The sequence below is a fragment of the Camelus dromedarius genome, chromosome 4 (assembly GCF_036321535.1).
Source record: "Camelus dromedarius isolate mCamDro1 chromosome 4, mCamDro1.pat, whole genome shotgun sequence".
NCBI classification, from domain to species: domain Eukaryota; kingdom Metazoa; phylum Chordata; class Mammalia; order Artiodactyla; family Camelidae; genus Camelus; species Camelus dromedarius.
The window spans coordinates 17,543,232-17,556,115 of NC_087439.1; the positions used below are offsets into that span (position 1 = coordinate 17,543,232).

The 12,884-nt window shown below is 47.9% G+C and overlaps 1 protein-coding gene across 4 annotated transcripts in view; it reads right to left on the reverse strand.

Annotated features, from left to right (window-relative positions):
* The window catches only part of TMEM163 (transmembrane protein 163), a 320,028-nt gene that overhangs the window by 8,597 nt on the left and 298,547 nt on the right, over positions 1–12,884 (reverse strand). For all 4 annotated transcript variants that reach the window (XM_064484725.1, XM_064484726.1, XM_064484724.1 and 1 more), the window contains one exon: positions 499–610. In XM_064484725.1, the coding sequence (XP_064340795.1) occupies positions 499–610 (112 nt within the window). The remainder of the gene's footprint in view (positions 1–498; positions 611–12,884) is intronic.

Genomic DNA, 12,884 nt, shown 5'->3' on the forward strand with positions numbered 1-12,884 from the left:
CTTCTGCCTGGTCTGGGTCTTGGGCAGAGAACACGTGGCTCATCTCCTGAGCGAAGCCCTGCTGATTGCAACTTAAACTCCCAGGTAAGCGTCTCACGAGCTGGAGGGGAAAATGAGCATGGAAGATTCACCAAGGAGGCCTTCATAGAATCCAGAAAAGATACTGACATTGTATTTGGAGTCATGAATCTAAAATCCAAGCCTCTGGGAAGCCCTTTGTGCTCCATGATTAAGGGGCTGAGGAGCCCTGACCCACCCTCTTAAGAAGTCAGGGTGGAGGTGATTCGGGAAGAATATATTAAATTCCCAGGGCACAAGTCATCTGCCCTGAAAGGGAACCTTGAGGATCTCTAAACAGCCTGGGGAGGGGAGAAGGGTGAGGAACAGGTTCCAGTTGTTGAGCACGTCCCCAAGATAGGCTGCTAAAAGTGACCCAAACAGCATCTTCCGTCCCTGGGAGCTCAGCCCCTAGAGATCAGGCACAGGGGCCTTACTCACCATCCGTTATGAGCGCTCTGCTGGTCAGCACCTTCCCCAGCATGAACTTCAGCACGGCCAGGATGCTGCATAGGATCCCACTTAAAATGGAGACGCTGAACAGGAAATCATCCTAGGAGAGAAAGTTCCAGGGTTCAACAGGTCACCTCATGTGAAAGCAGACTGTCTGCAAACCTTTGTCCCCAGAACAAACAATCCATCGGGTACGCTGCCACCAGGTGGGAGTATATTGCTTGTTTTTATCCTTCAGTTACCGGTGTCCCTGGGAATTGGCAAAGATGATCAAAAACAGATAACCTAGATTTATATTTCTTTAGAAACCCATGAAGTATTTCTTTTCCTTCAGGAGATTCCCCTTCCTGCCATTCTGCCAAAATGACTGGCAATCACTAATCAATAATTGAATCGATCGAAATGCTAAAAATGGTGACTTCCATGTAGAGTTTTCCACAGGTAATTCAAAAAGCAGCTGATCGCAAATTCTGGAACATACATGTATACCACTGGCCTAAGCACACTTGGACACAGAGCTAAGCGAACTTGCCTCGGGGTCATTTAGGGCTGGAGCTGCTTATAACCACTTCTTCCCCTTAAATTCACAAGGCAACTGGAGGTTCAGAAATAGCCTTCAAGGTGTGAAAGGCGTCTTAAAATACAGTCCACTATGGACGTTATCTTCACACTTCTGGTAAGTTGTTAGCTTACCTTTGCAAACGAATGAGTGAGTCACCCACGCAAAAGCGAGCAGCGCTATCTACGGCCGGCCGGGCAGCAGGGGCCGCGGGGCTTCTGCGCTTCCGGCTCCCAGACACCACTCCCGTGAGACGGAGCCTCCAGACTCCCCAGTATTAAAACCCAACGGCCAGCAGAAATCTGATAAAGCATCTTATATACTCAAAGAAATAGGATTCCTTAAGTATGTCATTATTCAGATTGACCGAGTGACAGAAAGCTGGGAAGAGGGAAGACAGCCTGTTTGCCTGGGGTTCAAAACTGAGCAAAGTGATGTGAAAAATCTCCTCTCCAGAAACAGGGTATCTGCAGAGCGTCAAAGCATCTCCCCCACGATGCTGGTCAACAGTGGGTGGTCTTAACGTGTGTCCACAAATCCTTTGCGACTCCTTCCTAGGGGCTCGGCTCAATCCCCTCCTCCCTTGAGTGTCAGGTGGACTTGGGGCTGTATCTAACACAGAGAATACGGAAAGGGAGAAACGGTAACTTTACAGGGGAGAACCCCGGCAAGTGATGAAGATGAGCAGTGAGTGACGCTGCCATCGTGTGCCTCCTGATGTGACAGGACGTGTGTGACAAGGAAGAACCAACCTGACTCCATATTGGAGCTGTTTCTTTCACTTTAACCTTTATATCCTACTGCTGTTCCTCCAAGTTAATCATTAAAGGGATGTCGCAGATAAGCTTAATTTACACATAATGGCCCACCTCTGGGAGTCCTGCCTCCTATGCCTGAGGGTTAAGCTAAACTACCTTTGTTGAGCTCACGGGAAACTGTGAATGGCTGCAGGAAAGAAGAAATTAACAAAGCCCCTCCAGAGGCTGAGGGGAGCCAGGAAATGTTTGAACTTTAGTCCCTCCTGTTTTCGTATAAAAGAAGCCCAAATTCTAACTCAGGCCAGATGGCTCTTTGGGACACTAGACCATCTTCTCGGTCTGCTGGCTTTCTGAATAAAGTCACTATTCTTTGCCCCAAAAACTTGTCTCTTGATTTATTGGCCTGTCATGCAGCAAGCAGTACGAGTGTGGACTTGGGAACAGGTGTACTACCCCAAACCCATAACCTCAGTTGAATCATGAAAAAACATCCCATACTGAGGGACAGTCTACAAAACCCCTGAGCACTACTTTTCATACGTGTCTAGGTCATGAAAGACAAGGAACCACTGGGAAACTCATAGACTAGAGGCTAAGGAGACATGAGGACAGAATGCCACGTGGTGTCCTGGCGGGGATCCTGGAACAGAAAAATGTCATTATATGGGAAAGTTGGGGAAACCAGCAGAGTCTGGAGTTTTGTTCATAGCGTAATCTTATAGTTGGGGGAAAGGGACACTGGTCACCTACGTGTGGCATTAACATGAGCAGAGGCCGGGGGAAGGGTGTAAGAGCTCTCTCTATAATGTCTTTATAACTGACTTATATGTCTAAAATTATTCCACATTTTGAAGTTTTTCAAAATAATCACCTCCCTGGAGTTTCACTTCCTCAGGCCGGGCCTCTTGGCAGATCCCACGTCCCTGCCATGCATGAGGTGACACTGCAGGGGCCAAGGGGGCTGGAGGTGGGGCTGGGGAAGGACCCCCAAATCACAATTTGATTTGTGTAGGAACTCAGTCTGATTATGGGAGATGGCACCCACACAGAAAAAATGCAAGTGTGATTAAGGAATCCCATGTCATCGCAAACCTGGATGCAGACAGTACGCAAAAAGCCGAAGTAGGGAGACCGAGGCAGTCCACTAAGTACTTTGAGGCCTCAGATTCAGAAGCTCAGTTCTCACTTTGCTCACCCCATGCCTGACCAGAGCCTTTCTGGCTCCATGCAGTATCTGTTTGCAAAGCCCTCAATTTCCAGAGGGGGAGAAAGGCTGTGTTCACCCCATCTAGGTCCCAGGGAGCTGGAGGGTGGGGTTCCCCTCCTACCCCCAGACACATCTCCAGAGGAGACAGCATGGCTTTGCTGGTCCTCCCCAGGGTCTGCCAAGCCGGGAAGCCCACTGCTGAACAAGGGCTTGGCTGACGAAGGGCAGTGATATGCCTGCAAATCTCTGCTCAAATCTACACTCCGCTGCTTACTGGGCAAACAAACCCAAGCTCTCCAAACTTTATTCTCTCTTCCATAAAGAGCAGTGTGATACCAACAGACCCTGGCAGGCAACTGATAAGCAATAAAAGGTAGCAATTGTTGCCAAGGGGCCCAAACACATTATATATGCACGAACTCAGGCCGCCAGACAGCCACTCTAGGGACTGACGGTGACCTGCGGACAGAGCATGGGAAGCATTCCTAGAAAAGAAACCTAAGGAACTTATTGCCTAGAAAAAAGGATGCCTGGCGAAATGTGAAGAAACTATGGTTCAGACCTGCAGTGGCTCATCAAGGGTGAAGGGGTGTTTGAGACCATCCTTCACCTCAGAGAAGTTTTCCATGGACTGAGTGGGTGGCTCTGAGGTGGAATCCCTGCAGGAGCAGGGGGTGGCGTTACTGAGGGAATACAGTAGAAGCATCGCATAGTATTACAGGCACCTCAGCAGAGGCCTCACTGAATAACTGCATGACTCGGCAAGTCACCGAACCGCCCTCCCTCTCTCTGCATACCTGCAAAACTGAGACAAGAGTAGTCCTATCACCTCCACCCCCATGGGGTGTGGCCACAGGGATCAGCAGGAACTACATTTCCCAGAAGTCCCTTGCTAGTGGGTCCGAGTCGCACTCCACCAGAGACATCAGCGTGAGATTCGGAAGGTGGAGGAGAAAGGGCAGCAGGCAGGCTCTCAGCTCCTCCAGCTCCCACTGGAAGCCCCCTCCAGCTTCTCTGAGCCCTGAGCCGGGCATGTGTGCAGCTTCATGACAAAGCCTTCTCTGCAGATCACCCCGTGTCACTGGGGCTGAGACGGTGCGGGTTGGAGGTGGCTTCAGTCCACCTTCATGGGACCAGGCTGTCCTGCTCTGCTCTGCTCTTCACCCACGTTTGCCTCCTGCCAGGGAGTCCTGCTCACTTCAGACCCAGACTCCGGAGCCGCAGCCCCGCCATCCGCTAAGGCCTCATCTCTGCAGCAAAGCCCTGTTCTGACCATGAAGAGCAGTTCTGCTTCTGCTTGAACTTCACACACTACTTCAAAAGGCTGTTTTCAAAGTGCTCCAGCAGCGCCCGGCACAGAGCAAATATGATATTTAAATGTGGAGAAGCCAGTGTGCAAACCCCAGGTTTTTCCTGTCTTGGGATGATTCCTACCAACCACTCTCTGCTCCCAGGATCAGCTCGAAGTCTGAGAGAACAGACTGTGGCCACCTCGAAGCCTCACCCAGAGCTGGCGAGGCTTTGCTCAGCAGGGCTGCACTGATCTGTCTCAGAAAAACTAAACTCTGCAAAAGGACCCACGGAGGAACTGGGCTGGCACAGACCTGCCAAAGCCCTCTCCCCAAACCCGTTTTCAGCTTCCTCAAAGTCCACTGTGATTTTCCCACCCAGAGCCCACCTGGCTCTCTCCACGCAGCCACCGCCACATCTAATGTGAGCATGAGCATAATGTCACAGAGATGCGGGCATCAGCCTGATCAGGACATCAGTCCCTGCAATGGACCATGTGTGTCCTCCCCAGCTGCCTGTGTTGAAGTCCTAAGCCCATCGTGATGGTATTTAGAGATTAAAGTGAGGGAAGTAATTAGGGTTAATCAGGTCATGAGGATGGGGCCCTCATGGTGGGATTAGTGCCCCTCTAAGAAGACGACTAGCTCTCTCTCTCTCTCTCTCCACCTACACACATTGAGGAAAGGCCAGATGAGGTCACAGTGAGAAGGCAGCTGTCTGGAACCCAAGGAGAGAACCCTCACCAGACACTGACCCTGCTGGCACCTTTGATCTTGGAGTTCCAGCCTCCAGAAGCATGAGAAGAAAATTCCGTAAGAAATAAAAGCCACCCAGTCTGTGGTATTTTGTCACGGCATCCTGGGCTAAGACAGTTCTGAGCATAATAAAAGGAGTTTCTGAGAGGATTCTTTCCCGAGAGTCGGCAAGCCAGAGCAGATATGGCTAATGGTGAGAAATGACAACCCAAGCGGGTATATGCCCTGATGACTTCTCCCAAAGTGCAGCCACACCCGTCATGTGTCACTTGACCTCACAGCCCAGTCCAGTGGGCCTGGCAGATGGAGAAGCAGATGCCCAGAGGCTATGTGACTTGCCCAGGGTCACTCAGCTGGTGGCAGGACCTGGATTTGTTCCCAGCTGTAAACCGTGCCAAGATGCCCCAACTACAGACTCCTAAACGTCTACCATGTTAATGAGCGTGGGCTCATTATCACAAAGGGTTAACCCTCCTAACATATAAAGAGCTCCTAGAATTCCAAAAGACCAAAAAACAAACAGAAAGTAGGCAAAGGATGTGGGTAAAAGACACCGAAAATTAAAACAAATTTTAAACATATGAAAGATGCTTAAATACACCAGTGAAAGAAACAAAACCCAAAACTACACCAAGACACCCTTTTTCCTGTAACCAGAAGTATTATTAAAAACTTTTAATCTTGAAAGACACTATTAAAATAATGAAGGCAAGCCATGGACTGGGGAAAAAATTTTGCAAACATATTTGTTAAAGGACTTGGATCCAGAATATATGAAGAATTTCTACAATTCAGTAAGAATGAAACAGATGAGTCAATTTTTTTTAAATGAGCAAAAGATTTGGGCAAACATTTCACCATAAAAGATACATGACTTGCAACCAAGCACACAGAAAGAGAGCCAACGTGATTAGTTAACAGGGAAATGAGATCCTGCTGCATATCCATCGCAATCCGTACAACTAAAAAGAATACCAATTTCAGTAAGGATCTGGGACAACTGGAACTCTCTGGCACTGTGAGTAGGAATATAAAATGGTACAGCCACTTTGTAAAACAGACTGGCCATTCTTTATAAAGTTAAATATGGACTTATCATAGGACCCAGCAATTCTACTCAGTCGTATTTCTCCAAGAGAAAAAAAGCGTATGTCTACACAAAAACCTGCACACAGTTTATACAGCATTTTCATGTCAAAAAAAAAACCTGGAAACAACCTAAATGCCTGACAACTGGTGGATAAATGAACCAGGATACAGCCATGCAGTGGAATACTACTCAGCAGTGAAAAAGAATGAACCAGTAATAGTTCAGCAAGAATACAGCCGCACTTGAAAGGCATTATGCTGATTGACCGAAAGCAGACACAGGAGAGTAAATACTTTGAGTTCACTTACATCACATTCTAGAAAAGGAAAGCTGTGCTGACAGAAAGCAGATCAGTAGTTGGAGAGAGGAGGTAATTAATGACTGCAAAAGTGCACGATGGAATTTTCCTGGAGTGACAAATATTCTCTATCTTCATTGTGGTGGTAGTTCTGTGGTTACAAACATTTTTCAAAACCCCTCAAAGTGTATGGGTGGAATTTCATTGTAAGTACATTACATCTCAATAAAACTAATTTTTTTTTAAAAAGCAGTTTATCTCAGGGATCCTGAAATGGTGACTACTAATAATTACATAATTCAGGTTATGCACATTAGTATAATATACATAATGTCATACAGTGAGGTAAGGACAGAAATCAAAGCACCGTCATTATAAAGGTTAGATGAGAGGCTTGAGAGGTCAACAGTGGACCAGGGACCCAGATGGGCTGCCTTCAGTTCTCATGAGTTTCCTCTACTGATGTGTTTCCACCATCTGGTAGGTAAACACTCCCTTTTACAGGCTCATCTCAAGAGTTTCCTCCTCTATTAAGCACTTCCTGACAACGCTTCCACTCCATGCCCCCCGAACGATGTTCTCTGGGTCTTGTGCCATGTCTTTCCTTCATTGTCTTCCTGTCCTTGGAGCTCACTGAGAGGAGAGGTCCCTTCTCACCCACCCAAGTGTCTACCCCAGTGCAATAAAAAATATCCTATCTCTGATATGAACTGCTAACGCTGGACACATCGAAGTCATAATCAACAAAGTCTTTTACAGGCTATTTTACGGAAGATGCAGAAATGTTCATCCACAGAGCTCTCTGTCATCCTGACCCTCCATGGAAGTCAGGAGCGTGTGGTTAAAACCTAACTTGGTACATGCATTCCTGGGCTGGTGGGGCAGGGAAAGGGGAAGGCTAAGCTGACTGGTTTTCTCATGATCAAACCTGATTCTGGAATGTACCTTGGAGTGGGAAGAAACACCACCTCAGAGACAAGAGTTCGTGAGCACAGGCTGTGTCCCTGGACTGCTGGAGGGGATCAGGGCAGCAGTGTGGCAAGGCTGAAATTCTGTGACACCAGAAGAATCCTGGGTTGACACAATCATGGCCACACTCACGCTCCAAGATGCCAGACATGAGCCAGATCTGAACATCCCCCACTGCTTCCTGCAGCCAGGGCTGTGGGACAAACGCACTTGACAGTGACCACCCTCCCCACGCCCACCCCCCCAACCAGGGCTGCTGAGCACCTCCTGCCCTTCTGGGCAATAGCCCGTGACCCCCAACCCAAACTTCAGACAGCTTAGGAGAAGCCCCCCCAGCCTGCTCTCAACATGGCCTCTGCCTTCCAGACGGCGTGTGATGAAGGCCAATGGTCAGTCTATCTGAGTGGAGTGTCTTTGCTAAGAGCTAGTAATGTCAACCCTGTCATGTTCCAACCTCGTTGATCTCAACATGTGAAAAGCAACACCTTAACTCAGCGGAATAAATCATTTAGAGAGGAATTCCAGGAATGTGACAGAGACTCCTGGGGTTCAAAAAGCTCTCCACCCCAAACTCTTTGGTCTGTGCCAGGACTACTCCTGTTTTACCTAAGAGCTCAAGTCATGGAGACGTGCCCCCTCCACAGGCCCCCATCATCACCACCGCCAGCCCCCCAAATCTGGCCCACCACCAGACAAGGGAGAGCAGACCAGACCTTCTGTAAAAACATGGGGTGGGCCCTGGAACTGGGAGAGAGCCCAGAGATCAGGTGATTTAGGCTGCAGGTGGGGAAACAGGCGCAGGAAGAGCAGATGGGCCCTCAAAGACAGCAGAGGCTCCCAACCACTCTCCATCTCTCCTGAGCAGCCGGACACCACCCTCCCCTTCTAAGGATACAAGCCCAGGCGGGAATGTGGTGAAGGCTGCGGGGCTAATCTTAGATGGAAGGCAACTAGGGCAGAGCTGATAACACCTGATCAGGGAGGACACTGTGACATTAGTTCTTGTATGCTAGCGGAGGAGGTCTTGATCAACCAGACCTGAGCCTCAGTCAGCTTTTCTCCAGGAGGATTGCACTGCCCCACACACGGTCTGGTAAACTAGCAGATGAGAGGTGCTGTGACCTGATGGACACTGATAAGCTGGTGATCTATTTGAGCTCCTCTCAGCAAAGCCAAACCCAGACCAACCAGATAAGGCTAACCCCGCTTTCCTTACCTTTACCAAACTCCCCTGCTCTCACTCAGCTCCAGCTGATCCTAGCCTCCCACCTGATCCTCAAACATGTCGCATATCCTCCTCCCTCAGGACCTTTGCACATGCTGTTTCTACTCACTCCCTTACTCCATCATCATACAAGTTGAGATGGTCCCTGACTAATAATCCTCCCCCCATTTCTGATCTTTTTTAAAAATAGCACTTTTCACATTCAAACACTCCTGTGGTGGTTCAGACTAAAAACGAATAAAACTGAAAGCTCCATTCCTTGTTTAACCAGCCCCATTTCAAGTGCTCAGTAGCTGTATGCGGCTATTGGCTCGCATACCAGAGAATGCAGATTTGGAGCATTTCTATCATCACAAAGAGTTATGCTGAGTAGTGCTGATTTAGAAACCCATGGGTTATTCCTTCTGAACTGGAATAAAGCAGGAAGTAGATTAAAAGTGGTGTAGACAAGTGCAGGACAGGAGCACAGAGAGATTATGACCGGGCAAACGGTCAGAATGTCGGCCAGGACACCACACCTCGAGTTCAGCCATCACAGGGCTAACTGAGGTTTATCACGACTGACTCCCTGCTTCCAAAAGGCACCAAAGGATTCGGTTTTAATTATTATATACTTTTTACTGAGGTATAACTAACATATGATAAAATGTGCAGGTTTAGACATTCAATTTGATGAATTCTGTCCATGGTACCACCCATTTAACTACCCCCCACAAACAAAATATAGATTTCCATTACTCTAGAAAGTTCCTTCATGTACCTTTCTTCATCCCCTGCAACCACTCTCTGACATCACAAGAAACTAATTTCATCTATTCTTGCATTTTTTTAAACAAATGGAATGGACAGTATGTGTTGTTTTATTTGGCTTCTTTGTCAACATAATGTTGTTGAGACTCAGCCCTGTTCCTGTAACAATGGCACGTTCTGTATGGTTGAGTCTTATTCTAGTGGTTACTTTCACATGGAAAGTTTTTTTTTTAATAATTCAATTAACACCAGGCTTTTTAATTTAGATTCCCAGTGGAGATGGGCAATTGTTGGTACAAGGAACAGGCAAAGAAACAGGAAGGAGGATGATGGGGTCTGATCCTCAATCCTTACATAGGAGGCCACTTAGCACCATGAGAGCTGAACCTTCAGGTCAAAATAACAGGCTGGGATGAGCTCAGGTGGAGAACTGCTAAAACCACCTCTTCCATTAGCATCTGAGAGCAGCCTCCAAGAAGGCCAGTCCCACCACTGACCAAGATCCTGGCCGTGGGGGTGTCCCAGTACAACTTTCCAACCTCTTCAAAACAGGCTGGTCTAAAATGAACCTCACCCACTCTCTCTGCATGTTTGTGTTCCCCCAGAATTCATATGTTGAAGCTCTAATCCCCAGTGTGATGGTGTTTAGAGGTGGGACCTCTGGGCAGTAATTAGGTCATGAGGGTGGGGCCCTCATGCTGGGATCAGTGTCCTTGTAAGAACAGACACAAGAGAAAGGATCTCTCTCTGCCATGTGAGAACACAGTAAGAAGGCAGCCGTCTGCAGGCCAGAAAGACAGCTCTCACCGGAAACCAAATCTGCTGACACTTGATCTCAGACCCTTTAGCATCCAAAAATGTGAGAAATAAGTATTTGTTGGTACAGTCACCTAGTCTATGGTATCTTGTTCCAGCAGCCAGAATGGGCTACGCCTCCCCCAGCACCATCACTCCCACCAACACCCGTACATCAAAATAGAAGTGAGGGTGGGAATTAAAACCTATAAATCAAATTCACCCTCGACTAATTGACAGCATCACATAAAACGGGCAGTTTCTTGTTTCTGGCTTGTCAGCTGCCAGCAGCAGTTTCTAACACTACGACACTGAGTTTCTCTGTCCTCCCTGCCACCACCTCCAATTTTCCACACAGCCTTGTCTCCAAGTATTTTTACTTGTGGTATTGCTCACAGAAAATCCTCTTGGAAAGCTGAGATTTTTTTTTTCTGCAGTACCACTTGTCACCTCCTATATTAAGCTTCTTCCTTATCATAGGTGACACTATTAGTTGCAATTCCAAGTCACAGGGAGCTGTGGCCACTAACACGAGACAGAGGTCAGGTCTGAAAATTCCACCTGCCCATCTCCCTAGAGACCAACAGTCTCCCTTTTCATAAGCTGTGTGACAGCATGTGGCAACTGTGGACGCTCACTTGCTTATGCCTGCAAAAAAGGCGTCCTTCACTTTCCTAATGAGGACAAATTTCAAACCATTCTGACACTACATGTGTTATAGAATTACCCAGGGAAATGCTAGTGCTGGCTGAATAATAAATGTGTATCGATTTATGGCCCCAAGTGAAATTAAAAGTCACTCTCATCCTTGGATATTTTCATCATCCCCTACTCCCCGCGCCCCACCCCAGCAGATGGGAAAAGCTAGCAGATGTGGAGGAAATTACACCGGGCATGAGCCCTCAATTTCCCCTGGTTATTAAATTATATTGACAAATTGCCATGGATTCACATTAAATGACTTCACAATTTTTAAATTAGCATCAAACCATTTTGAGGTTGGGAGGGTCAAGAAGTGGTGTTTAGATAATCAGGTTAGGAGCCAGGAGGTTCTGCAGCCAGTAGACACTGGCGTCACTGGTGGAACTACAGACAGACTGGGAAGCCCTGGGCCCCAGCAGTTCCTGGCTGGGCTGGCCAACCTTTCTGTTGAGTCTCTGCAAAGTCTGGTTAACGAAGCAAATGCCCAGCTCCACAGGCATCTCGAAGCTGATGCTGGAGGGGTCACGGGGTGCGGGAGAGCAGGGGGAGGCAGTGCCAGCGAAAGCACTATGACTGCTTCGGGGACAAGGAGGGCACTCTCAAGTGCTTGGCTGCCACTCTCAGATGCAGGCTGGTTTCTGTTACGTGAAGCATCGGTCCGACTGCTCTTTTCTGATAACTGCAGGAGCGCAAGGCTGACTGGGGGACAAGCTAATCCCTGAACACTGTTAGGGACTCCGAGATGGGCTCATGCACCTTCCTGCCCCGAGTCTCAGGGATCTAGAGAAAGTAACACCTCTAGGGTTCCCTAAAACCAGGACCAAGCATAGCATCCCTTCAGCTGATCCCTCATGACACAGTGGCACCGCCACCCTTGAGAAGCTCTATTCTGCAAAGGAAGTAGCACCTTCCAGCTGGCTGCTTCTCCTCGCTTTGGTCATATGTATATTATGCCGGTGAATATCACGCCAATAAGCCAGTACCAAACCAGAGAGCTCCTTAAACAACAGTCCTACAATACAAGCAGATAACTTGTTTTTTTCTTATGGTTACCAAGGAAAGGGGTGGGAGGGCATAAATCTGGGAGTCTGAGATTTACAAATGTTAGCGGATAACTATTATTGATGCCCATCAGAGATGACACTCTTTTCCAAAGGCTTAATAAACAATGCTATTTTAAACCTAACCATCGGAAGATCCTTGTTAGGTAGAAACTATGACCCCAAACTGAGAGGTTAAATTAACCCCCCTAGGATCGGGTCACACAGCTTGTTGGTGACATTGAAGGTATCAAACCCTCATCTGTCCACCCGAAAACTGATTGCCCTTCACAGCTGAAAAAAAAAAATGTAGGCCAGTCTTCCTCTCATGCAACCCAATGGCCCTGAATTTCAAGCGTGGCTAAAAACAAGCAAAAGAATAAATAATTCACAATGCCAAGAACACAGCTTCATATATTTGAAAATAGCAGAAAAATCAGAAACGATTCCAATTAGAGATGGTGAAATGAACACACATGGTCAGCGTTTGTAAGGCCACTAAGTGGCAGCACAGACTTGTTTTTGTTTTTTTTTAAGGCATGCACCCACACGGACAAAGAAGACAAAAGGACAACAGTCACAAAACTGCGTGAGAGGGGAAAAAGACAGAAGAGTGCGGGCTGCCTTAAAGGTACAGAGAACAGTGGGACTGAGGGCAGAGGGGAGGGTGAGAAGTAGCATGTCAGAACTCCCCGAGGCTCAGGAATCAGGGCCACTAGGCCCTCCTGGAAGAGGGCTGAAAGATGGGAGACTAGAAGCAGGAGGACTAATCTTATTAATGTCCCTAAGAGGACCAGACCGCCTCCCCAACCGCCCAGAGGGTGTTGGCACAGTTCCCCAGCAGGAGAGAAAGCAGATCCACTGCAGAGGGCAAAATCAAAGTTCTCTGCACTGGGCACCCCAGGCTCGGCTGAAGTTAGGGACCACCACATTGAG